The 27,316-nt window shown below is 50.6% G+C and overlaps 1 protein-coding gene across 3 annotated transcripts; it reads right to left on the reverse strand.

Moving 5' to 3' along the window:
* Window positions 1–315: 315 nt before the first annotated feature.
* Window positions 316–26,706, reverse strand: LOC146257815 (solute carrier family 12 member 9). 3 transcript variants are annotated; one of them, XM_084674053.1, is made up of 14 exons: window positions 26,175–26,303; window positions 25,395–25,431; window positions 24,520–24,654; window positions 23,843–23,980; window positions 23,140–23,454; window positions 22,360–22,467; window positions 22,010–22,121; window positions 15,431–15,588; window positions 12,039–12,121; window positions 9,989–10,113; window positions 6,086–6,278; window positions 3,660–3,834; window positions 2,508–2,654; window positions 316–2,216 (listed from the first exon to the last, which is right to left on the reverse strand). In XM_084674053.1, exons 3-14 carry the CDS (start codon window positions 24,611–24,613, stop codon window positions 1,261–1,263), a joined length of 2,604 nt encoding a protein of 867 aa, XP_084530179.1. In that variant the 5' UTR covers window positions 24,614–24,654; window positions 25,395–25,431; window positions 26,175–26,303; the 3' UTR covers window positions 316–1,260. The 3 variants fall into 3 exon arrangements, with proteins under 3 accessions (XP_084530179.1, XP_084530177.1, XP_084530178.1); XM_084674051.1 differs by lacking the exon at window positions 25,395–25,431 and having other exon boundaries at window positions 26,175–26,706; XM_084674052.1 differs by lacking the exons at window positions 3,660–3,834; window positions 25,395–25,431 and having other exon boundaries at window positions 22,030–22,121; window positions 26,175–26,706.
* Between the last annotated feature and the right edge of the window lie 610 nt (window positions 26,707–27,316).

Raw genomic sequence — 27,316 nt, forward strand, 5'->3', positions numbered from 1 at the left:
GGAAGTAGAGCCACCACCTCTCTCTGTCAGCTTCCCTTCATGGCTCCTAAACTCCATTTAGATATTTTCTACACTTATATATATTCTAATGGTGTTACATTTTATGTATTTCCATTATTCCTATTTCAGATTAGTATGAGAACTTTTATAGAAGTACAAAAAGAGTGTTCGGTTGTGTCATCTTCATAACGCAGACAACTCCAAACACCATGCATTTCTCCAAAACAGCTTCTGAATTGAATTTGAGATTGGAATAGCATCCATATACAGCAAACTAATAAACATTTAGAAATCATGTTGTAAAAACAAAACCTGTTAAAATATTTTAATTATTTATTAATTGACAAACAGTAATTGTACAGTTTGAGGTTTAACAGTGCTTAGAAATGATGGATTATTTCCCACAGAGTGTGCATACCATTTTGTGTGTGTGTGTATCATACCATCTTCCTTCAGATCCCTGTACAACCATGATTTGCATAGGAAAGGAGTGTTCAACAGAGGCTACTGTTGATGGGATGGAAATCTCATCAAAAATGGGACTGATCCATGTAGGACAGACATCCCATAGTAAACAACATGACATCATAGGAGTGTACGCGAGCATGTGGGGTCCATGACGACGTCATCACAAGCGGACTGGAGAACGAGAGCGTGGTCTTGGTTTGGGAGGTTAGATGGAGGGGGAAAGGATGTGTTGGCCTGTTTGGAATCAGGGAGATCATCGGCAACATTCAGAATCAGGGAGATCATCAGCAACATTCAGAATCAGGGAGATCATCGGCAACATTCAGGCACTTTGGTATTCCGATTGACACAGCAATATCAAAATACGGGGAGAGGGACAAACTATAAGTACCGAAAATACATCCATTAAATTATACATCGTACTCTCACACTCGATTCTACAGTATAACATCCTTCCAGACGCTTCAGAGTGTGTGTGTGCTGTAAACATGGAATAAGAGTGCCAAGCTGCACCTTTATGATTTGGTGGGTTAGAAACCATTAAAACGTGTGTTTCTGGAGAAGGAAAAAGAAAAACAAACAGAAAAAGGGTCTTCCTGAGACCAGACGACTTGACAGAATCTGCATCTGGACGCCATTGATCTGTGAAAACGTGAGCTTCTCTAACCTGGCTGTTCCACACCCGCCTCGCGTCGGATCAGAGGCGCCTCCTCGTAGGAACGACAGGAAGGTTCTAGAGAGTCTGAATGAAGGTGTAAATGGGTAAATGGGGGGAGGGGGGGGGGGGAGGGGTTAAAGGTCTGTGGTGATGACGGGCGTGACCCCGTGGATGAGCAGGGTGGGGCCCAGGTTGACGGTCAGCAGGTCCAGCTGGCGGAGGTAGGCGGTGTAGCGCCGTGTGTCCGCCGGCGGGCGGGGCAGGTACAGGAAGCGGACGGCGGGAGGAGGGCGTGCCTGCTGCAGGATCAGACCGTTGACGGATGCCAGGTACTCGTCAGAGAGTCGCGTGGCGTTGCTGGGGAAGCTGTTGACAAAGTCCCCTTCCTCCTCCTCCTCCTCCTCCTTCCTCTTCTCCTCCGCCCCCCCGTCCTCCTCCTCGCCCTCCTGTCGTGTCGGCCTCCTCTTGCCCACCTCGCCCTGCCGCTGCCAGTGTAGCGCCACCTGCTGGTCCCAGGGCACCGTGTAGACGTTGGCCTTGATCCTCAGCTCCTTGAGCAGCTGGCCCAGCTTGTCCTCCGCCCCGCGCAGGCTCCGCCCCTCCTCCACGCACAGGAAGAGGCGGAGGCGGGCGCGGCGCCAGGCGCGGACCATGTTGAGGATGCAGGCCAGCTGGAGCAGGAAGAAGGAGCAGGTGTCCACGTAGCTGCTGCTGTCGGGCCTCAGCAGGTTGACGGGCCACACGTCCACGAAGAGACGGCCCTTCCCCGCAGACGACGACAGCGCCTCGGCGCGGTCGAACAGGTGGAAGTAGCGGGCCAGAGCCACGTTCTTCAGCATCTTCATGGCGTCGGCGATCACCGCCACGTACTCCTGGGGCCCCAGGACCTTGCCGGCGCCGTGCTCTCCCGGGTCCACGCCCTCGCCCCGGACGGCGGGGAAGTGGAAGAGGGTGGTGTCGTCCTCGGGGTCCGGGGCGGGGCTGGAGGAGTCGGGGGACGGGGCGAAGGTGAGGGAGGGGTTGGACAGTTTGTCCTCGGGGGGGCAGTCGTCATAGAAGCCCAGGACCAGGGTGTTGGGCCTCATTCCACCTGCAGGAGAGAGACAAAGAGAGAGAGAGAGGAAGAGAGAGAGGAAGAGAGAGAGAGAATTAATGACTGGATGAAAGACATGGCGTATGGATCAAGAGAAAGTCAAAAAAAGAGAGTTAAGTTAAGACAAATGGATAGCAAGAACAGAGCGCTGGTAGTGCGTGTGTGTGTTAGTGTGGGTGAGAGCTGGTAGTAAGTGTGAGTGTGGGTGTGTGTGTGTGTGAGTGAGAGTGTGTGTGTGTGTGTGGTCCGCTGAGAGCAGCAGAGGCTCGAGGAGCAGGCGCTGCTGACCCAGGCCAGAGATGAAGAGCAGGTGCTGGACCCCGTGCCTGACCGAGTCAGCCAGGGTAAGGTTGACGAACGCCTTGATGTTCAGGTGGTCCACCAGAGACAGCCACGAGTCGTACCGAGACTGCAGAGGGTCTGACGGCAACGTGTCTGAGACAGAGAGACAGACAGAGAGAGACAGAGAAAGAGAGAGGGAGAGAGACAGAGAGAGAGGGAGAGAGACAGAGAGAGACGGAGAGAGACAGAGAGAGAGGGAGAGAGACAGAGAGAGACAGAGAGAGACAGAGAGAGAGAGAGAGAGAGAGAGAGAGAGATAGAGAGAGAGAGAGACAGACGGACAGACGGACAGACAGACGGAGAGGGAGAGGGAGAGAGACAGAGACAGAGACAGAGACAGAGAGAGAGAGAGAGAGAGTGTGTGAGAGAGAGACAGACAGACAGACAGAAAAAGGGAATTAATAATAATAATAATAATGAGAATAAAACAGTGCGACAGGGAAATAAGACAAGCTAGAGTGGGAGAACAGAGGAAAATAAATTGTATGGAGAGGGCAAAACAAAAGAGAAGGTGAGAGAGAAACTAAAGAACAGAAATGAAACATTCATATCTCTGTAGATGAACTGGCCAAAGGCCGTGTCTCCCATGCTGCTCCTGGCTAGCTCTCCCAGATCACGTCATGAAGGACTGGGTTCTGCAGCAGAATAGAAACCATGAGCCTGGTCTAGACAGGCCTGGACAACGTGAGACTATGCTGTACCCTGCTGCCTGACCACACAGCCAACATTCACTTTGGGGAGGAGAATTTGTTTCTTCTCCTCTTCTCCTGGTGGTCCTACAGTGTTGGAGTCAGAGCGGGTCACCTCTCCCATCCCTCCAAGCCCTCAGGGTCATTCTGAGTTTAAACCATGGTCCTCAGGGACCCCCTGTCCAGCCTGTTTCCCTCCTCTGCCACACTTGATTCAAATGATAGGATGTTACCATTCGAATGAGGTGTGCTGGAGCAGGGAAACGTCTAGAACATGCAGGACGTCCCGTCCCGTCCCCCGTCCCCCCAGTCTCCCCCCTCCTGTCTCCCCCCCCAGTCTCCCCCCTCCAGTCTCCCCCTCCAGTCTCCCCCCCCCAGTCTCCCCAGTCTCCAGGCCTGGCGGTCTTACTGAGGTCTCCCAGGTGCACGTGTCCCAGGACGTACAGCCCGCTCTTCTTGATGTCGTTGATGAAGCTGATGAGGCCGGTGCAGCTGCGGGGGTTAGACACCATCAGGAGCACCTGGGGCCTCCAGAACTTGACGTGGTCCTTCCTCACGTCCAGCATCAGCAGGTACTTACGCACCTGGGGGGGGGGGGGGGCATTTCAGTTAGAAATGGGGAGTCAGATGGCTGAGCGGATAGGGAATCGGGCTAGTAATCAGAAGGTCACTGGTTTGATTCCCGGCTGTGCCAAAGTGACGTTGTGTCCTTGGGCAAGGCACTTCACCCTACTTGCCTCAGGGGACTGTCCCTGTACTTACTGTAAGTCGCTCTGGATAAGAGCGTCTGTTGAATGACTAAATGTAAATGTAATGTAAAGAAATGTTTTCCTTTCGACGAACCCCAACTTCATTAGGACTCCCATCTGATAACGCTTGGACACGCAAACACCACAACGATTGAACACGTGTAACATAACCTTTACATACACCATAGCCACAATGGCATCCGCTATGGGACTTTGAAGCCACAGTTACACACACACACACACACACACACGTGTATTACCTCCATTCCGCCCCCCCTCTCTGGTCTGGGCTATAGTTTGTGTGAGTGTGTGTGCGCTCTAATCAAAGGGATTCATACACTGCAGAAACAAATTACATCCACAATCAGAATCCCATTAAGACACAAGACAGCAAAAGGGACTTTAGAGTGTGTGTGTTGTCATTAAGGAGTGAAAATACCACAGATTCCAATTAGGTCCCTGTGCGCCCACGTCCAGGTATCATTAAGACACATTCAGCCAAGTGGAACCTACCATTACTATAGGATCCCCTACTAAACATTACCCAAGTGTAATGAAACATGCAACTGAAATCTACAGTTCATTATGGGGAGTCCATTTGAACTCATGTCCACAATAACAACATGCATCAGGTCGCAAGGTGAAGGGGTGTGTGTGTGTGTGCGTGTGTGTGTGTTTGTCAGTGAGATAGATCAGGGGGGAGGTTTAGAGATAAGACTGAGTGTGTGTGAGGGGGAGAAAGACAGAGAGAGGGAGGCAGGGAGCGCTGATGAGGATGCACTCTAACATCATTATGGTCATTATCCTGATCATAATCATCATCAAGGAAGGCTCTGAAGTTAGGCCGAGGTCCCGAGGATCAGACTGCACTCCTCATTCCCCTCTATCCCTCCCTCACATCCCTTTATCTCCACATCCCTCCATCTCCTCATCCCTCCATCTCTATCACATCCCTTCATCTCCTCATCCCTCCATCTCTATCACATCCCTTCATCTCCTCATCCCTCCATCTCTATCACATCCCTTCATCTCCTCATCCCTCCATCTCTATCACATCCCTTCATTTCCTCATCCCTCCATCTCTATCACATCCCTTCATTTCCTCATCCCTCCATCTCTATCACATCCCTTCATCTCCTCATCCCTCCATCTCTCTATTACATCCCTCCATCACATCCCTCCATCTCCTCATCCCTCCATCTCTCTATCACATCCCTCCCTCACATCCCTTTATCTCCACATCCCTCCATCTCTATCACATCCCTTCATCTCCTCATCCCTCCATCTCTATCACATCCCTTCATTTCCTCATCCCTCCATCTCTATCACATCCCTTCATCTCCTCATCCCTCCATCTCTCTATCACATCCCTCCATCACATCCCTCCATCTCCACATCCCTCCATCTCCACATCCCTTCATCACATCTCCTCATCCCTCCATCTCTCCATCTTTTTCCACATCTCTCCGTCTGTTTATGTCCACCACCTCTCACACTCACTTTTGACATTATGACCAATCCCTCCGCAGGCATTAGTTTGACAGATCTCTCCATCTGTCATCTTCAGAGGGTCTCCTCTCCATCCCAGGCCTCCCACATCCCCTCCTCTATCTCTTACTTCAAAGTCACCCAGTTGGCCACGAGCCATGTTACACTGATGGGATGTGCACTATGAACACCTTCACACACACACACACACACACACACCAGTTAGCCTGTTAGTTTAATCGGAGTGGGGTCTTGTGTCTCTGCGGTTCTTTCGTTACTCTCCCTCTCCCTGCGGAATGGGGGGGGGGGGAGGAGGAGGGGGGGGAAACGAGAGGCTCAATAAGTTAAGTGGCTGTAATAATGCTCCTGGAGCAGCCCAACGTCTGACAGCCGCTTGGCACCCCATGCGCCCTGGCAACCGTCCCCTTGGAAACGGTCCCTCCTGGCAACCGAACCGCCCAAACCCCCCCTTCCTTAAGAGTGTGGTCTGGAGACACAAGCTTGCAGGATAGAGGACACAGAACACGGATACTTGGGATGAGGTCGGTGTGGGAGTGAATGTGAGGGTGGGAAGGAGTGTGTGTGTGTGTGTGAGTACCTGGTGGAAGATGAGCGCCTGGCTGATGTAGCCCCAGCTGCTGGTGGGACTGAGGTAGTGGATGAGCAGGAGGAGCAGCAGCATGAAGGCAATGCTGGCCGAGGCGTAGATGGCGTTGATCAGGAACATCATGATGGCACAGCCCACGATGCCCAGCACACACGTGTGCCACGTGAAGTAGCGGAACGTCGGCCTGGGGGGGAGGAGGGGGGGGAGAGGTGTGGAGAAAGGGAGGGAGGATGGAGGAAGAGTGGAGGGATGCAGAGGGGATAGCAGAGAGAGAGAGAGAGAGAGAGAGAGAGAGAGAGAGAGAGAGAGAGAGAGATGTTGATTTTTCCATGCACACGTTTGAGGAAGTTGCAGAAAGAAGGGATTGTTGTGTCTGTGGGCTAATCCTGTTTGTTATTCGAGGAGTCCTCGAATGGGTCTATGAAGATGTAGATGAGAGAGAGAGAGACGAGGGGGGTTAGGCTATTGATTTGCATTCACACGCCTGAATATATTCCTGCACGTAACTATAACTTACAAAATACACACTCCTGAGAAGAAGACAGATTCATTTACATGTGTCAAAGACACACACACATCCCTCTGGGGGCACTTTCCTAGCAACAGAACGTACAGCTCTATCGCAGCATGCTAAACAAGTAAAGGTGAGCTGGAGATTCAGGTAATTAATCCTAAAGCCCACACACACACACACACAGCATGCAGATTACGAAGTTCCTCTATGGAAAAGTGTTTAGTTCAGTGTGTCTGTGTGTGCGTCATAAAAAAAAGGGCCTTAACAAAAGTTAATATTAGTTTGTGATGCTGTCTCCTAATGTATTTGTGGGTGTGTACTGTACACCTCACGTCTAAGTGTGTGTGAATGTGTGTGTGTGAGTGTGTGAGTGTGTGTGTGTGTGTGTGAATGTGTGTGTGTCATGCCTTAGCTCCCTGGGGTAGGGCAGAGGACTAGGAGAGGGTCATCGATCACCAAGCGACCCCAATCTCAAGCGGAGAGAGCGTCGGGAGATAAACAGCCATTAAAGGCCGAGCCGGGCAACTGTAATTACCCTCCAAATGACTGACTCCATCAACGAGCACCCGGTCCAGCTGGGAGCGCTAGGGAAGCACTAGGCTACGCTAGCAGACTTCCCCTCATTCGGTCTCATTAGCGAGGACCAGGCAAAACGCTAATGCTACGTAGCAGCCCCGGCTACCTTGTGAGGGTAGGGTAAGGGCGATTTAGAGGGAGAACGAGAGCGTGGAGAGAAGCTGGTGGGAGGTTGAAAGTGTAATTCCATCCCTGTAGGAGGGAAAGATGGTTCTACCTGCTGTGGACTTATCCTCCCTTTATTTTGCCATTGTTTAAATCACTCACAGCGTTCTTGCCCCCCACCTACTGTATTTCAATCTCCCTCCATTCCCTCCCTCCTTACTTTCTTCCCTCCCTCCATCTCTTCCTCCCTCTCCCTGCTGGAGAGGATGTGTAATTATGGTAAAAGCTCTCATCCCCAGCGCAGCCTCTCTCTCCCACACACACACACACTCTCTCTCTTCCACACACTCTCTCTTCCACTCTTCCTCTCTCCTTCTCATCTCTCCACCTCTGTCTCTCTCTCCCCCCCATCTCTGTCTCTCTCTCCCCCCATCTCTGTCTCTCTCTCCCCCCCATCTCTGTCTCTCTCTCCCCCCATCTCTGTCTCGCTCTCTCTCCATCTCTGTCTCTCTCCCCCACCGCCTCTCTTCCCTTCCCTCCCTTTGTCTCGGTAATCTCTCACTTTCTCCTGTGTCTAGCCTCCATACCTCTCTCTCAGTTGTTTCTGTGTCTCGCACGCCCCCCGTTTCCAAATGACTGATGTCACTCTGCTGAGATCAGCAAAAACAAGAAATGGTCACCCGTCAAGTAGTGAGAGAGAGAGAGAGAGAGACAGAGAGGGCGAGAGAAAAAGCCAGCCAACAGCCAAAAGACACGTCATTATTGGAGGGGACAGAAACAGATCCAATGGCCATCACCTTAAAACACCCTCGATGAAAGAGCTACCCCCCCCCCCCCCCTACCAAGCTGCCAGATATGCAGTCATCGTCCATAAGTAAAAAGTCTGTAAGTTCTCAATCAGACGTTACGTCACATAGAATGAGGAAGCAACAATATTTCAGGGACTGGACCAACGCCCTTTTAAACATACACACACAACTTTACAGTTATTTTTTGTCTGCATGGCGTAGGCCCTGAGAGTAGAAAGTATGATGGTGTAATTGTAGGCCAACACATACACTATATACAGTAGAAGACCTCTGGGTCATCTACTCTGAGAGACTGCAGGCTCAAGTGATGGACAAACATTATCATGTGGCCAGCTGTCAGCAGTTTCCTAATACAGGTCTGAATGGGGTGTGTTTGTGTGCGTGTTGCCAAGCTGCTCAGCCGTGTCCCAGTGTTGGTGCACTGTGCCATCAGCAGCAGAACCATGGACTGCCCCAAAGGAACATTCTGGAAAACTGGAGCCGTTTACTGATAGAGTTGCAGCCAACAGAGCCTTGCATGTACACACACACACACACACACACACACACAATAAAAACTGAATCCAAACCCATTCGCACGCACTATCCCTTCCACACACTTAGCACCCACGCACACACACTATTAACAAGCAGACAGCTCTACAGCAACATCATCATTTAGCAGCCGCCTCTCCTCGCCCCCCCCCCCTCTGCCCCAACCCCCCTCCCCCAGTCTCCCCCCCTCTGCCCCAACCCCCCTCCCCCCCAGTCTCCCCCTCCCTGCCCCACACCCCTCCCCCCCAGTCCCTCTCTGCCCCACACCCCCCACTCCCCCTCTCACCAAAAAAGACAAACACACACGTGTTTGTGCGTGTGCCAAATTTAGAGGAATGGGAAATATTTCTGCTAAATTAGTTCTGCTAATTACAGAGCAGTTCTCAGGGGAGTGCCTCGCTAAATGGCTTTTAATTCCTTTCGCCCGGAAAAAGATTGAGGAAAAAAAAATAAAAAAGAAAAGATGGAAGGAAAGCTACAGCGGACGACAACAAACAAACCAACAGCGTTGCCGACCGCAACAACCCGCCCGGCGACAGAGCGACAAGCAGGCTAACAGAATTAACAGCCGAGGGAGGAAGCGCCCCACTGCATCCGGCCAGCCAACCACGAGGCTTATCAGCACACGGCCAAACCTCGTTAACCAATAGGGAGCGAGGCAGACCGGGACAAACAGGAAAGAGGGAAAAAGTTTGGTGAACTCTCCCCGGTGCTCTTTACACGCGGCCGAGCACCGGAGCGGAAGCCGAGGTGTCGCTCCTCTGGACTTGTTTTATAAACAAGCACAATGTGAGAGCTCAATACACACACACACACACACACACAAGCAGGCATGCCCACACACACACACACACACACACACAAGCAGGCATGCCCACACACACACACGCAGGCATGCCCACACACACACACACACAAGCAGGCATGCCCACACACACACACACACACACACACACACACACACACAAGCAGGCATGCCCACACACACACACAGGCATGCCCACACACACACACACACACACACTTCCAGCCTGGTCGATGAGCAGCTGGGAGCACTGGCTGGTTTAGGTCTTTTAATTAGCACACTGTCGCCACAGCGCCCAACTGGCACACGCACTGAAGATTAACACAAACACACTTAACACCATCCATCAGACACACAGAGAGACATAGAGAGAGACAGAAAGATGTAAACTGCAATAGATTATTGATAGGCTCACACACACACACACACACTCTTTGTGTATAGTATATATGTTTGTGTGTGGGGGGGTGTGTATGTAGATAAACAATATTGTCTGTCTGTCTGTGTGTGTGTGTGTGTGTCCGTCTGTGTGTGTGTGTGTGTGTGTGTACCTGAAGTTGGGAGCGGAGGCCCACTCCAGGGCCAGGCAGGCCAGGTCCACAGCTGCGTACACCAGCAGGAAGAAGATGGTGACGATGGCGGCAATCGTGTTGAGCTTCCCTGAAAACAGCACCAGCTGGACACACCAGGAGGGAGGGAGGGAGGGAGGGAGGGAGGGAGGGAGGGAGGGAGGGAGGGAGGGAGGGAGGGAGGGAGGGAGGGAGGGAGGGAGGGAGGGAGGGAGGGAGGGAGGGAGGGAGGGAGGGAGGGAGGGAGGGAGGGAGGGAGGGAGGGAGGGAGGGAGGGAGGGAGGGAGGGAGGGAGGGAGGGAGGGAGGGAGGGAGGGAGGGAGGGAGGGGAGAGACCTTGAGTTGGAGTCTGTTCTTTAACTCTTTGCATTAACACGTACGCAGTCTACACACACACACACAGATTCAAAGTTGGCAGAGGTCAGAAACGACAAGAAAAAGAGATGGAGAGGAGAGAGGTAATGGAAGACAAAGGGAGTTAGGAATTGAGATTCATGAAGCTACATTATTGACAGGCACTGAGAGAGAGCGAGAGACAGACAGAGAGAGAGAGACAGAGATTGAGAGACAGAGACAGAGAGCGAGAGAGAATGAGAGACAGAGCAAGAGAGAGCGAGAGCGTGAGAGAGTGCGAGAGACAGCGACAGAGCGAGAGCGAGAGAGAGAGCGAGAGACAGAGCAAAAGAGAGCGAGAGCGTGAGAGAGTGCGAGAGAGAGCGAGAGACAGAGAGAGAGCGAGAGACAGAGAGAGAGCGAGAGAGGCAGGGTTATCTGACCTCTGCAACACAAAGTCACAGTGAGTGTGTCTGCATGCGTCCCATGGGAGGACCTTTTACCAGAACATTAATTAGCCATTAACTCCAGCACAGGCCAGCATGGACAACTGCTGTCACAGCGCCACTCTGTGTGTGTGTGTGTGTGTGTGTGACAGTGTACTGGTGTGTGTGTGTGTGTACTCAGGTGTGTACACAGACACGGACAAAGCAAAAGAACCATAATTCTTAGAGGCCAGCCTTTCCAATTCTCATTCAAGTCTAGCCTTCTTCATTTTCACCCTTTCTCCCTCCGTCCCCTCCCTCCCTCTCCCTCATCCCCTGTCCCTCATCCCCTGTCCCTCATCCCCTGTCCCTCATCCCCTCTCCCTCATCCCCTCTCCCTCATCCCCTCTCCCTCATCCCCTCTCCCTCATCCCCTCTCCCTCTCCCTCATCCCATCTCCTATGAGAGTGTTGAACCAGGGCCCAGATTAGAATCACACTTTTGTCATCAGTGAATTAATCCAATGGCAGTGGGGGGAGGGAGCACATGGGCGAACGAGAGGGATGGAAAGGGATAGAGAGGGTATTCGCACTTTGAGATTGCAAGAAGTGCAATCCCAATAAAATGTATTATTTTTCTTATTCTTATTACAGAGGTGGAGGGATCAGGAGGGATGGAGAGGGGGTGATAGAGAAGGGGGAGAGAGGCGGAAAGAGAGGGAGGCGGTAGAGAGTCAGAGGCAGAACGAGAGAGTAAACGATCTCCGATAGCAGTCGAGCGGCTAACGATCTCCCTCTAATTACTGCCTCACTCTGGGACAGAGGCAGAACAAGATAATTACTGCCTCACTCTGGGACAGAGGCAGAACAAGATAATTACTGCCTCACTCTGGGACAGAGGCAGAACAAGAGAGACCAAGAACCTCCATTTAGCCTTTCAGACTCACCTGTGATAATGACAATCTTTCAAGAGCCTCCCTCTGCCCTCCCTTCCTCCCTCCCTCTCTTTATTTCTCTGCCTCTAACAAGGTCTATATTTATCAATGCGTCTGTCTCAATGGTCTCTTCCAGCCTGGTCCTCACATCAGGCCAAGGAGTGAACCCCTCCGGTCCTGGGGTCAATGCCCGGGGCCTCCTTCTGCTGCCTTAAGGACAGGACACACCACTGAACTATGGAGGCACATTCCTCTGCCTTCACTCCGAGGACGCACTTGAGGTGAAGAACTGGACCGACTGAGTAAACTGCAGCCAGTGTAGTCACTCTTGGATCCTCACCTGCACCAGGAACCAGGAGATGAGCACTGAGACCCAGGGGTTCCCGCTGTGAGAGGTCTTCTTGGCAGGAGAGAGAGCCTTGCCTGCAGGGGACACACACAGGCCAGAGGACTGGTCACCAGACCGGAACCACAGAGGTGAGAGAGAGGCAGAGAGAGAGCGAGGCAGAGAGAGAGAGAGAGAGGCAGAGAGAGAGGCAGAGAGAGAGGCAGAGGCAGAGAGAGAGGCAGAGAGAGAGGCAGAGGCAGAGAGAGGCAGAGAGAGAGAGGCAGAGAGAGAGCGAGGCAGAGAGAGAGAGAGCGAGGCAGAGAGAGAGGCAGAGAGAGAGGCAGATGCAGAGAGAGAGGCAGAGAGAGAGGCAGAGGCAGAGAGAGGCAGAGAGAGAGGCAGAGGCAGAGACAGAGACAGAGAGACAGAGACAGAGAGAGAGAGAGGCAGAGAGAGAGAGGCAGAGAGAGAGCGAGGCAGAGAGAGAGAGAGCGAGGCAGAGAGAGAGAGAGCGAGGCAGAGAGAGAGGCAGAGAGAGAGGCAGAGGCAGAGAGAGAGGCAGAGAGAGAGGCAGAGGCAGAGAGAGGCAGAGAGAGAGGCAGAGGCAGAGACAGAGACAGAGAGACAGAGACAGAGAGAGAGAGAGGCAGAGAGAGAGAGGCAGAGACAGAGAGAGAGGCAGAGAGAGAGAGAGAGAGAGAGAGAGAGAGAGACACAGAGACAGAGAGAGAGACAGACAGAGACAGAGACAGAGAGAGAGAAGGAAAAAAGAAATTAGAAACCGATGTAGAAGAGAGGGAGAGAGGGAAGGGCGACGGGTGAGGCAGGGGGAATGAAAGTTTAACACCACATTTCACAGTTGATAAATAAAAAGAATTACATTAGAGACTCCAAATCAAATAAAGCCTACTGAGGAGAAAATGAAGAAAGGATGGAGGACGGAAGGAGAAAGCAGATAGAGGTGTAAAACGGGGATGAAACGTCAGCTGCATCCAAGTGTGTGTGTGTGTGTGTGTGTGCTTGACTAGGGCATCCATCACTGTGTGGGCACCAGACACAGTGGCAAGGTTAAGCAGCACACATTGGTGACATCTGACTCCTTAAAACACACACACACTAACCCCTAGTCTAAAGCAGACAGCGCTGAGTCATTCCAGTGCTGCTCCTGATGTCTACGCTACAGGAGAACCCAGCCTGACGCTGCAGGAGAACCCAGCCTGACGCTGCAGGAGAACCCAGCCTGACGCAACAGGAGAACCCAGCCTGACGCTGCAGGAGAACCCAGCCTGACGCTGCAGGAGAACCCAGCCTGACGCTACAGGAGAACCCAGCCTGACACTGCAGGAGAACCCAGCCTGACGCTGCAGGAGAACCCAGCCTGACGCTGCAGGAGAACCCAGCCTGACGCTACAGGAGAACCCAGCCTGACACTGCAGGAGAACCCAGCCTGACGCTGCAGGAGAACCCAGCCTGACGCTGCAGGAGAACCCAGCCTGACGCTGCAGGAGAACCCAGCCTGACGCTACAGGAGAACCCAGCCTGACGCTGCAGGAGAACCCAGCCTGACGCTGCAGGAGAACCCAGCCTGACGCTGCAGGAGAACCCAGCCTGACGCTACAGGAGAACCCAGCCTGACACTGCAGGAGAACCCAGCCTGACGCTGCAGGAGAACCCAGCCTGACGCTGCAGGAGAACCCAGCCTGACGCTGCAGGAGAACCCAGCCTGACGCTACAGGAGAACCCAGCCTGACGCTGCAGGAGAACCCAGCCTGACGCTACAGGAGAACCCAGCCTGACGCTACAGGAGAACCCAGCCTGACGCTGCAGGAGAACCCAGCCTGACGCTGCAGGAGAACCCAGCCTGACGCTGCAGGAGAACCCAGGAGAACCCATCCTGACGCTACAGGAGAACCCAGCCTGACGCTGCAGGAGAACCCAGCCTGACGCTGCAGGAGAACCCAGCCTGACGCTACAGGAGAACCCAGCCTGACGCTACAGGAGAACCCAGCCTGACGCTACAGGAGAACCCAGCCTGACGCTGCAGGAGAACCCAGCCTGACGCTGCAGGAGAACCCAGCCTGACGCTACAGGAGAACCCAGCCTGACGCTGCAGGAGAACCCAGCCTGACGCTGCAGGAGAACCCAGCCTGACGCTGCAGGAGAACCCAGCCTGACGCTGCAGGAGAACCCAGCCTGACGCTACAGGAGAACCCAGCCTGACGCCGCAGGAGAACCCAGCCTGACGCCGCAGGAGAACCCAGTCTGACGCTGCAGGAGAATCCAGCCTGACGCTGCAGGAGAACCCAGCCTGACGCTGCAGGAGAACCCAGCCTGACGCTGCAGGAGAACCCAGCCTGACGCTGCAGGAGAACCCAGCCTGACGCTGCAGGAGAACCCAGCCTGACACTGCAGGAGAACCCAGCCTGACGCTGCAGGAGAACCCAGCCTGACGCTACAGGAAAACCCAGCCTGACGCTGCAGGAGAACCCAGCCTGACGCTACAGGAGAACCCAGCCTGACGCTACAAGAGAACCCAGCCTGACGCTGCAGGAGAACCCAGCCTGACGCTGCAGGAGAACCCAGCCTGACGCTGCAGGAGAACCCAGCCTGACGCTGCAGGAGAACCCAGCCTGACGCTGCAGGAGAACCCAGCCTGACGCTACAGGAGAACCCAGCCTGACGCTGCAGGAGAACCCAGCCTGACGCTGCAGGAGAACCCAGTCTGACGCTGCAGGAGAATCCAGCCTGACGCTGCAGGAGAACCCAGCCTGACGCTGCAGGAGAACCCAGCCTGACGCTGCAGGAGAACCCAGCCTGACGCTGCAGGAGAACCCAGCCTGACGCTGCAGGAGAACCCAGCCTGACGCTGCAGGAGAACCCAGCCTGACGCTGCAGGAGAACCCAGCCTGACGCTGCAGGAGAACCCAGCCTGACGCTGCAGGAGAACCCAGCCTGACGCTACAGGAGAACCCAGCCTGACGCTGCAGGAGAACCCAGCCTGACGCTACAGGAGAACCCAGCCTGACGCTACAAGAGAACCCAGCCTGACGCTGCAGGAGAACCCAGCCTGACGCTACAGGAGAACCCAGCCTGACGCTGCAGGAGAACCCAGCCTGACGCTACAAGAGAACCCAGCCTGACGCTGCAGGAGAACCCAGCCTGACGCTACAGGAGAACCCAGCCTGACGCTGCAGGAGAACCCAGCCTGACGCTGCAGGAGAACCCAGCCTGACGATGCCATCCACATCCCACGACACACCAGTGATATCTCTCTCTCTGTCTCACACACACTATGAACAGGGGAAAAGACGTAGAGAGGAGGTCAAAATAGAAGAAAAGAAAGAAGGATTGGAAAACAGAAGTAAATAAGAAGAAATTGTGTGCTCGCGCATGTCAGCGCTCACCGAACAGGTCGTCCCGTGCCAGTGCGTACAGGATGCGGGACGCCCCGATTAGGTTGCTCATGGCAGCAGAGAGGGTGGAGGAGTAGACCCCGATGGTGACGAAAGGATGCCACACGTTGATGTCCCTCAGGAAGCTGTAGTCCCTCTGGAGCAGGATGCTGGAGGAGGGTGAGAGGGAGAGGAGAGGGGAGGGAGAGGAGGGTGAGAGGGAGAGGAGAGGAAGGGGAGAGGAGGAGAGAAAGTTTATTGCTCCTGTTATCAAACACAGATTTTGCTGACACCCCAATGAAGTGTTGTGACTAAGAGCCACGTGGTTCAGAGCGAGGGAGATGGAGAGCTAGAACGAGTCAAAGAAATGACAAGTTGGCTTTGACACAACACAGCAACACAATGCGCAGGAAAGTGCTTGGCCGTGTGTCTGTACGTGAAACCCACAGTGACGATTGTACCTAAAGGGTACCTAATGGGTGCTCGATCGAATGACAGACAAAAGAAACCGTTTTACGTTTTTTAAACGTACTCTCTCTCCTGTCTGGTAGACCCCCATCCCCTCTGTCCACCCTGAGAGAGCTCTCTTTCTCTCTCTCTCCCTCCCAGTCTTCTCTTTCATCATTAAGATGCTTGTCACGTTTACTTTCAGGTCCAGTGCTTTTTCTACTTATCATCATGGCTCTATTAAGTATTGTTCTCTCCGACCCAAGATCTGAACACACTGTAATTTCCCAGTGAGACCCGCATGCACACACCAAAAACACAACACACATACCAACAACACCACACACACACACACACACACAATAGGCTCTTGAGAGAAGTTAACATCCAAACGAATATTAGGAAATGCCAAATGACATTGTTTATTTGACGAGTGTTGCCGTTATGAGTGGGCTGCTGAAGTTAAAAGTTGATGAACCAAAGCTTTACCATGAGTCTCTGACATATTCATAACGCTCTCCCAGTGATGCCCCATCACAGACAGGCACACGTGATACATGACTGTGTACGAGGGTCAGTCTGGATGTGGGGGTGGGGGTGGTCTGGATGTGGGGGTGGGGGTGGTCTGGACGTGGGTGTGGAGGTGGTCTGGATGTGGGGGTGGGGGTGGTCTGGGGGTGGGGGTGGAGGTGGTCTGAAAGTGGGGGTGGAGGTGGTCTGAACGTGGGGGTGGAGGTGGTCTGGGGGTGGTCTGGATGTGGGGGTGGAGGTGGTCTGTATGTGGGGGTGGAGGTGGTCTGAACGTGGGGGTGGAGGTGGTCTGGGGGTGGTCTGGATGTGGGGGTGGAGGTGGTCTGTATGTGGGGGTGGAGGTGGTCTGTATGTGACTGTTTTGAGGGTTTGCTGAGCTCAATGTGTACGGTATATACGTTGGCACCTGGCGTGGGTGTGTGCGTGTGGGTGAGTGATGGATTTGAGCACTCTCAGGACCTGGTTATTAATTTCTTTGACGTGTGGCAGGTGCAGCATAAATCCAAACGAGGTTGACATTTTCAAATCTGCTCTCCAAAACAAAGCCATAATAACGGGGGTGACAACGGTAGGTAGGGGTGTGTGTGCGTGTTTGTGTGAGAGAGAGAGAAAGAGGGGTATTCAAGTATGGAACCGTATATTTCAGTTTTATAATGTGTGCATGTGTGCCAATGCCAGTGTTTGTTTGTGTGTGTGTGTGTGTGTGTGTGTGTTTGTGTTTGTGTGTGTGTGTTTGTGGCCCCCATGTCCCTCTCTGAAAGGCAGTAAAGCAGATTATTGATCAGATCATCCAGCTGGAATGAGCTCAGCCATTGAAATAAAGAACAGAGCGAAATAAAGAGGCTGACAAACGAAGGGCTTTTTAAGATGAAGGGAGGGTGGTAAACGAGTAAAAGAGCCACGAGACTGCTTGCTCAAGCATTCGTCGACTCTTGCACTCGTTCGTTAATCCATCCATTTCTTTCTTTGTTTATTCGCTGTCATTAATTAAGGTCATTCGTCTGTTGGTTCTGGGGTTCGTTACAATCTTTGAATACAATTTCATAATCAACACTATTCATCCAAACCAAACCAGTGGATTTACTACTCAACTTCATTCACTCTGTGATTGTGTGGGTTATGAGGCACGTTCATTGCTGATTGAGGAAATAACTAGATAGAGAGAAGAGAGAGAGAGCGACAAAAGAGAGATCAAGAGAGAGAGAGAGAGAGAGATCAAGAGAGAGAGAGATCAAGAGAGAGAGAGAGAGAGAGATCAAGAGAGATCGAGAGAGATAGAGAGAGAGAGAGAGAGAGAGACTATGACAGGAAAGGGAAGTGTTCCTAGAGGAGTAGGGATAATTAAATGGAATCAATAACTAACAAGTGCTGCACAGATCTCCCAGACACTACCTCTCTTCCTTTCCTCTACTCTCCTCCCTGTGAGACGCAAACTCTCTGTCCATCTTTACTACATTCCTTTTAGAAGATCTCAGCCCATGTTTCCAAGAGTCCAGGAGAGGGGAGAAGAGAACTAGAGATTTTAAAAGGCATCTGAAAAGAAGAGCAAGGACAAATCCGAATTTGAACCTTGTTCACCCTGTAACAGAGGGGGTGCTTACTGTCCAGAGCCTGTGGTATTGTGTAGACCAAACTCTGGCACACATGCCTCTCTCCCCCCCCCCCCTCCTCCCTCCCTCCCTCCCTCCCTCTCCCTCCTGTCCTTTCCTTCGTGTCCTCTCCCTCTCCCTGTCTTGTCCTTCTCTCCCTCTCCCCTTCCTGTCCTCTCCCTCTCCCTCCTTCCTGTCCTCTCCTCCTCTCCCTCTCCGTCCTCTCTCTCTTCTTCTCTCCCTCTCCTTTCCTGCTAGCAGAGAAAGGTTCCAAAGTAAGAGTGTGTTGTTTCAAGGACATGCTGATTTGGACGCTCTGTTACCACTGTGGACTGGAAACCTGTACCAGACCACATGGATGGAGAGATGGGGGAGAGAGAGAGTGAGAGAGAGACAGAAGGAGTGAGTTACAAAGAGAGAGAGGAGGGAGAGAGACAAGAGGGAGAGAGACAGAGAGAGAAAGAAGGAGGGAGAGATCGAATGAGGGAAACAGAGACTGGGATTTCTGTGTGGGAGAGATAGAGAGAATAAAAAAGTGGGATGGACAGAGAGAGAGAACAGCAGCCAAGGAGTGGAGCTCTGTGCTGGGGTGATAGCATGGGAACAGAGGGACAGAAAGAGAGAGAGAGAGAGAGCGGACAGGCAGGAGGAAGATGCGAATGGTGGGACTTGTTGCTGAACAATGTCGGGAATCTGGACAAGATGCAAGCACCGTGAGGCTACTGGGAAAGTCTGAAAAAAGGTAAAGCGGGGGGGGGGGGGGGGCAAGGGAGAGGGAAGAAGAGAGGAGAGAAAAACAACTGAGTGATGGGAGGGAGAGTTGAGATATGAGAGAGAGAGAGAGAGAGAGAGAGAGAGAGAGAGAGAGAGAGAGCGAGAGAGAGAGCGAGAGCGAACGAGAGAGCGAACGAGAGAGCGAACGAGAGAGCGAACGAGAGAGCGAACGAGAGAGCGAACGAGAGAGCGAACGAGAGAGCGAACGAGAGAGAGAGAGAGAGCGAGAGAGAGAGCGAGAGAGAGAGCGAGAGAGAGAGCGAGAGAGAGAGCGAGAGCGAACGAGAGAGCGAACGAGAGAGCGAACGAGAAAGCGAACGAGAGAGCGAACGAGAGAGCGAACGAGAGAGCGAACGAGAGAGCGAACGAGAGAGAGAGAGAGAGAGAGAGAGAGAGAGAGAGCGAGAGAGAGAGCGAGAGAGAGAGCGAACGAGAGGCCGAGAGCGAGAGAGACTTGGGGGACTCTTTGACTTAAGTCACACACAAGTCTGCATGTCGGAGATAGCAGAACAAAAGAGGGATGGCAGATTTAAATTAATATAATCATCCCGCCAGTAATTAATACATAAGCTTCAATAGCAGGGGAGGATTAGCACACAGGTCACTGAGGGACAACACACAGAAGAGCACGGAGAGAGACTCACACACTGAACAAAGTCATTCAACCAGATACATGCACACACTTCACTGTCAGTCATCCAGGGCACTCATCCCTCCACACACACGCGCACGCGCGCGCACGCACGCACGCACGCACGCGCACGCAGTGGAATGTACACTTAGGAATGGGGCAGGGCTTTGGTGACGCGTTGACAACAGGCAATCTGTCACGACAGGCAACCCTGTCACAGAGATAATAGACTCCTTATCTGGCGACTGGCCCTTTATCCCCCTCCCCCTCCCCCTCCCCCTCATCATCATCATCATCATCATCCATGTCGTGAGGAAGCCATCTTCCACACACATACACAGGACTGCACCTGTAACCTTTTCATGAAGTCAGAGTCACTGCCCTGCAAAGCAGTCACACAACCGTTCTGTGTTTTCCTGAAATACACTATAAGTGCCCACTAAATACACTGCCAACTTGGGTAGCAATTTGTCATGGGCATTGATAAATCTACGATTTCATATATATATACACTTAAAAAAAAGGAAAAATAGTTGGGATTAAACTGAGCATGCTTACCTCAGCCAAAATGGACAGTTCCTTCTGCTGTCAGGGGCAGTGACCGCCATCTGCTGGCTGTTTCGCGCAACTACACATTATGACCAATACATGCTTACTTAGAGTACATCGGCTTCCGACATGGGCATCAATCATTCAAATGTTCTTGTTTCTTCTGGAAGTCACCAACATTCAAATCGATTGAATCACAGAGAGGCCGTTGTTACCATGGTAACTCTATACCTCTGGCCCTCCCTGTTTGACAGTTTAGCTGCAGTTTGATGTTGACTGATGGTTTTAATACTAAGCTTCATATTTTAATCCACTTAATCCGTTTAGTTGGGATGCGTATGAACACATACACATAGGGGGGACTTGCTGATGAATATATTTTTTTTTGAATGAGCCAAGCCTAGTTCAGGCATGGCTCTTAGGCAGCTCCTTAACTACACCTGTGTCAGCCTGCTTCAAGCCCATTGGCCCACGTCCGATAAGGCGGCAGTATGAGGCCACACAGACACTCCTACACTCACACCTGGTTGTTGTACGACTGTGCCCCTGCCAGCCTCCACCATCTCCCCTGGGTAGTCTCTGTTACTGTCCATCAGGGGGGATTCTTTCTCTATTAGCTCCCTGCCTCATATTCTGCATGTTGCTCGCTCATGGTAGAGGCAGGGGAGGTGGCGGGGGCAGATCCGCTCTGTGCCATTGGCTGAGATAGGCCCCGCCCCGCCCCCTCCCCACCCCCTAACCCCCTCCTCCCAAACCCAGCGACTTAATGATTAGCCCTTGCATATTAACATTCCCCTAGATACAGCTACTTCCTCCACGTCAAACCACCCATTTTCAGGTCTATGGTTATCAATTCATGCTCCAATCAAATCCCGAGAGTTGACTGAACTACACCACACCTCTAGACCAAACTTCTGTCGGCAACCAGGGTAGAACATGCCAGCAACAACCATCTTTACACCCACAATATGCTACCTCTTCTGACATGATTAGCAATTAAGATGTCTGACAACCACATACATTCTGCCTGCAGCAAGCCTGAGGATATTCCCAGAAACACAATGTGATGAAATAAGGAACTGTCCTTGAGTACAAAAGGGATCCCGTCCATAAAAAGGGATCAAAGTACAGTATAATCACTGTACTGACATCCACAAACCACTTCTTCTGAGTTACTCCCTCTGCCTGGACTAAAGAGGAACAGAGGATTGTCCCAGACACAAATGGAGAACTTACAACAAACCACACCTTCAAAAATAATTGTTGTTTCTTTTCGTTTCGTAGTCACATGACTACTCTTCCTTTTCTTCTTCTATCATATTCTAGCCTGGTATCTCATTCTCTTTTCCTCAAAACTCAACCCCATTGGGTTACCATTCTGTCACATGAGTTCAGTTTATTAACCCTTCCCTAGCCACACACACACACACACACCCTCACACACACCCGTCACAAGAAAGGGGCCTCTCCGGCTTCTGGAGGGGTCATGTGAGGAGCTTCCAGTGTTAGTCTGCATGGCAGAAGGAAGGTTTGGACATGTGTAACTTGGCTCACAGTGGCCAAGTAGCACAAGCTCATCCTGTAGCTGTAACCAGGAAGGTTCTCTGTTGTGTTGTGGCTACAGAGACAGTTGAGAGGGTATGAGGAAGCGTGCGTGTGTGTGCCAGAGAGAGAGAGAGACAGAGAGAGACAGAGAGAGAGACAGAGAGAGAGACAGAGAGAGAGACAGAGACAGAGACAGAGAGAGAGATGGGATAACTGATGGCAGTATTGATTTCCAAAGCTCCTTTATAGGCCTTTTATGTCAGTTTAGCACTTTGGCAACACTTGGTTTAGTGCCACATCAATACTGAACACTGACACTGAGCTAAACCCCCTCAGAGGGGGAATCAGGGTAGAGGACAGAATAGAACAAGTATGTACATGACTATGATTTAAGAGTTTTGTGTGTGTGTATGTATCTGTATGTCCGTGTGTGCGAATATATGTGCCTGTAAGGGAATGTGTGCATGCATATGGATATGTGTGTGTGCATGTGTATATATATGAGTGTGTGTGCGCATGTCTGACCGGTCACATGAACAGGCTACCAGCAGGCACAGCAGGTTGTAGATGATGAAGGTGAAGATGACGGCGGTGATGGTGCCCCTAGGGATGGAGGAGCTGGGGCTCTTCAGGTCACCTGACACACACACACACATTGGTTTAAACACACACGCACACACAAACAACATTGGTTTACACAAACACAACAAGACTGGTTCTCACACACACACACACAACATTGGTTTACACCCACACACATACATATACTCTTCCTGATCCCTCAACATCCTTCCACTTCCCAAAAAAACCTTCAGTTGAACAGAATGTGGAGAGCCCATCATGGTGCCCAGACAGTCCTACGGCCGGATGCTTACCAGACATGTTGGAACCTGCCATGATGCCGGTGCAGCCGTTAAACATCACCGCAAACACGGTGGCAAAGCTCATCATTGTTCCCGTAGTGTAGTCCAACACATAGTCCGCTAAGAAAAAGACACACATTTCTTTCATACTGTATATTTCGATTACAGTCTTTTGTATTAAAACATAAAAAGGTAAACATAGTTAGCTGCTTACTCAATGAAATATGATCCAATCAAAGATCTTTGCATGTAAACTAGACATACAAAAAATACCAGAAATGGTTTGTGCATAAAATTGTGTACATGTTGAAAGGGAACTTCAGTGAGAAGCTGACTGTGGCGGAATGTGTGTATTTTGACATTTTGGCAAATATGGGGTCTATAGAGACTGTGTGTGCAGGGGGAAGGACTTATAGTGATTAGCAGAGTAATCATGTGGTTGATTTCCACAGCCCTGTATAACCCTCTCAGGGCTCTGCAATGCTCACTCACAGCAGTCAAGGTATATACAGCTACTCTAATTACAACAAAATAATCAATTACACTCTTTTTCACTGCCAGCAAAACCTGGCAAACATTTAGCCAACAAGGGAAAGCTTGGAATGGATAGGCAGGCAGGTAGGGGTGTGTGTGTGTGTGTGTCTGCTAACAAACCTAAAATATTAAAAACAGACATTTGAATCACCAATGTCTAAATTGACCAAAAACTGAACAGAAACAGTCATCAATATCATAACTGTTCTCAGACACATAGCTCCCACCCCCGCCCACTCCTCCGCCCCCACGCCTTACGTCCGAGGTTTCCCAGCAGCGTGTCCAATTTGAAGCCGGTGAAGTTGGCGGTGGTGGGACGACCGGAGCCGTTGACGAAGGGCGGCGCAGGGCCGGGCAGGGTCACGGTGCGAGGGCGCACGGCGAAGAAGCTTACGAAGACGGTGCCCAGCACCAGCATGACGGCCAGGAAGATGAGGAAGGTGGCCTTGGCGTAGATGTGGGCTCCCACCAGACAAACCACCAGACACACCAAGAGCACGGCCGTGCCATACAGCAGCAGCCACCAGTACCCGGTGGGCAGCACCTGCTGGGGGCCAGGAACACTGGTGCTGTCTGCAGGGGGAGAGAGGAAGGGGGGGGGGGGTAAATGAGAGGGCAAAGTGGTGGGGTCTTAGGGGAGGGTGGAGTCAGGGAGAGAGGGTGGGAATGAAGGGAACGAGAGATGGAATTGCTGAGAGGGGAGAGAACGGCAGAGATGGTGAAATAATGAGGACTGGTTGACCGGAGTAAGAAAGAGTGAAACTACCTGGGGATGTTGGCAGAGTAAAACATTCAAACACATGACTTGATCACACACACACACAAAAACATCCAGATGTTCTAGTAAAATAAAATAGGAAAGGTCATTCAGGAAAAAAAGTATAACAAATAGCGAGCAAACGCCAACCTATCCATAGCTTGTGGTATAACTCCATGACGAACAAGATATGAGATCTGGTACCTTCGGGGATGCCAAAAGTAGCAACGATAGCTTCCACCAACCCCAGGACAAAGAGGGCACTGCCACACACGTTAGCCAGGAAGAACATGATGCCAATGCTGCCACCAAACTCCGGCCCCAGTGCTCGGCTGATCATGTCTGGGAGGGGGACGGTTAAGGCTCAGGGATACACTGCTGCCGTTTGTCATTTCAGCTGGCATGAACTGTGTGTGTGTGTGTGTGTGTGTGTGTTGGTGGGGGGTGGAAAGGGGGCGGGGGGGGGGGGTAGACACACATTCCCATCCTACTGGACACAGTTAACCCTTCTACACATTAACTTTTCTACACAATGGCAGTTGTCTACGAGTGTCTGAGGAACAATAACTCCTGTCTCTTTCTGTCTCTCACTCACTCACTCACTCACTCACAGAATCTGCTGACAAATCCTATTCTTGCATGAGGAAATGCAGAAACACAGTGACACAAGTGTTGGTGTTTGAGGAATGAGGATACAACATAGTTGTTATTCCTCCATACACTTATCATACATGGGCATATGTGCGTGGATCACCTGTTGCCAGGTAAACCACCCTGACACCTAAGGGTCTGGGCTCCTGGACCCGGGCCAGCTACAACTAGTTTGGATTTCCAGGCGGTCACCACTACAGCTACCTCAATTCATAAGTGTGTAAGGATACAGTAGGCTCCACCAGCATCAAGAGCCCCATTGGTTGAGATGGCACAGACAGACAGCACAGTCATGCTGATGATGAAGTAGGCGACCAGGAACATGGCTATGGTCTGATACAGCCCACACTGACCCACCACAAACCCTGGGGATAGAGGAAGAAACAGCACACATCGAGCAGACTGGTTGGTTAACAAGCTGAAACTACAACAGGCTAAATGATTTCTAAAAAGGGGACATGTAGGTTTGGTGGTGACCAAACACAAATAAACAACAGGGTGCCATTTTTTTTTTTTTTTTTTTTTTTTTTTTTTGAGGAACAGTTTGCTAGTAGTACCCTTGGACAGGCATGCTGATATGCGGTCTCATCAGCTAGGGAGTGGGAACCTGTTACCCTACTGTTGATTTTCCCCACAGACACAATCATTTCCATGAAAACAATCATGATTAATTAGTACCCCCATGCAATCAGATAACATGTCCTTGTTTATCGATGGTTATGAGCATCCAGTTCACTCTACAGCCAATTCACCCATGTTAAAGGCAAGCAAATTCAAAATATTGTTACTGTTGTAACAATGTGTCCTCCACAACTAACGCTAGGCCTCTCTCTTAGCTTAGTAAAAAAAAATATATAATAATTACAATAAACCTTATAACATTAACAGGTCAACTCATGCAGGGGTCTGTAACCTGTATGTAGTAAATATGTCTGAAATAGTAATGTCACTGAGTGTGTGTATGTGTGTGTTCCTGGAGAAGGTCAGCTAGTGTAGCTGCACTTCAGCAGCTGACATCTCACGAGACGGCCCGGGAAAATGAGAGTAGGGTGGCTAACTACACACGAGGCAAGCACGGATAATACACAATCAGGCAGCCACTTACCGTTAAAACACCCTCAAAGAACATCAGTTAACAAAAGCTGAAGAAAACAAAAAACATTTGATATGGTGTTTGATCATTTTGTTTGTTATTTATATATATTTTGGCTACTTGACTCCTGTTATCGATATCATCATCTGCATAGTTATCTGACCTCGAGACCCACATCATGTGAACACGATTAATAGCTCATGACCCGAGTTATGACGCGGTAAAGGGCTACCCTTCTCTTTCAATGAAAAAATTAGACTTGACAGTAAGACTCAAGCGCTTATCTTAATCTTTCATGGTCTTTTCCAGGCAATATTTTATCCAAATGTGTCACCCTTTGTGGTATATTTGGCTGTTTTACTTGCCTTTTCACAAATATTTGAACTAAAATAGATACACCTTTAAGATAATGGGTTTTCCAAGTCAAGGGACTTTCCATTTAGCAACCAGTATCATTGTCATGACTTAAGACCTTAATCATGAAGTATCAACAGGTAGGCACATCAATCTTTATATTTGACAGGTAAAAGGGAGGGCATTAAATGCCGTTTGAGAACATTAACCTTTACAATAAATGTTACGTCCATGTTACATTTTAGCTGGTTTAAGGTGTGAAACTGATAATACCTATTGATCATGTCAACTAAATTCGACCTAGGCCTATTAGTCAACTAGTTTTATGAGTGGATAGCCAACTTGGACTCGTCTAATAGAAATGTGTAACTAATCTTTATTTCCTGCCTGTATTATAATTGAATATCGACAAAAGTAAGGCCTATATCCGCTACTTACCAATTCTTAGAAAGACCACCACACTGAACATAGACAGTAAGGTGGGTATCACCACGCCGAAAAAAGTGGAAAGTTTTTGGGCTTGCCCATGGTGTGCCGACTTTCGTCTGGGGACAGCCGGGGATTTTTCCACTGCCTCCCCGGCCAGACTCGCCTGGTGCTCCCCCGACTCATTGACACTTGTGGAAAGGCGATAGTGCAGGAGTGGAGTCCGCTCCGACATTTCGAAGCAGTTTTCGGACCACTAGTGAGCGGGCAAAACTTTAACGCGAACAGTCAAAAAGACGGTACTCTCGGCCGAATCGCGTTGAAGCTAGAGAATAGGCTACCGAAAGTGGTTCAATCAGTTCAGAAACAGCTTAGCTTACATCAGTGTGGCATTTTTGTTGTTGTTCCACAACAGCTGAACGCTGTCGTACGTATACCAATTTAGTTATAAGCTCTTTGAAAGAACTGATTGCCACAAACGCCCGTGAAAATCATTTCGCTTTGCTATTGCAAAACTCGTCGTTTACTGCGTTGCAACCTGTGGATTTATCATGTGACGCTCTGGTTTTCAATTCTGTTGTTTTGCATTCGATCATATGATCCAGTTGGCTCGACCAATCAGCTCGAGTTATTCCTCCAGCGTTGACAGCGGTTTGTTCTGCTTGTCAGAGAAGTATCTTGAAGCTCAGCTTTGCCTATTTTGTTAAAAGTGTAAATGTAGGCCTACGTCTGTTTTCTGACCTGTATTTATGAATTATTATAATGAAATTATAATAATTATTTTAAAAAAACTGAAATTACATAATGATTGTTGTGGAAATCCATGAATGTAGCTACACCGGTTCAATGAATGAAGTCCACGCCTCATACAGATGTTTCTTGATTTTTATTAACTCTCTCTTTCTCTTCAATCAACACCGTGAAAAACTAAGAAAATAAAAGACAAAAGTTTGACTTATTAATTTGCCATTTAAGGTGGGTTAATGGCGCAGGATACATTGAAACATACATCAACTGAATTTCTTTACAAATGTAATGACTATAGCCTACATCATGGCTCCAATCAAATACAAAAACACAATGATAGCAAAATAAAAGGCATAAACTGGTAACCAAAACATTTCTTATTTAGTAAACCTTATTATTTTTCTTTG

Source organism: Hypomesus nipponensis, chromosome 15, assembly GCF_054491055.1.
Source record: "Hypomesus nipponensis isolate SF chromosome 15, ASM5449105v1, whole genome shotgun sequence".
NCBI lineage: Eukaryota > Metazoa > Chordata > Actinopteri > Osmeriformes > Osmeridae > Hypomesus > Hypomesus nipponensis.

What these genes read in the sequence shown, in the direction of transcription:
- LOC146257815 (XM_084674051.1), bottom strand. Translation starts at nt 26,397, where the DNA reads ATGTCGGAGCGGACTCCACTCCTGCACTATCGCCTTTCCACAAGTGTC. An exon ending in GCTGCTGGGAAACCTCGGAC is followed by an intron (nt 22,468 to 23,139) that starts GTAAGGCGTGGG and finishes TCTTTTTCTTAG; the next exon opens with CGGACTATGTGTTGGACTAC. An exon ending in GTAGCCTGTTCATGTGACCG is followed by an intron (nt 15,589 to 22,009) that starts GTCAGACATGCG and finishes ACCCTCCTCCAG; the next exon opens with CATCCTGCTCCAGAGGGACT.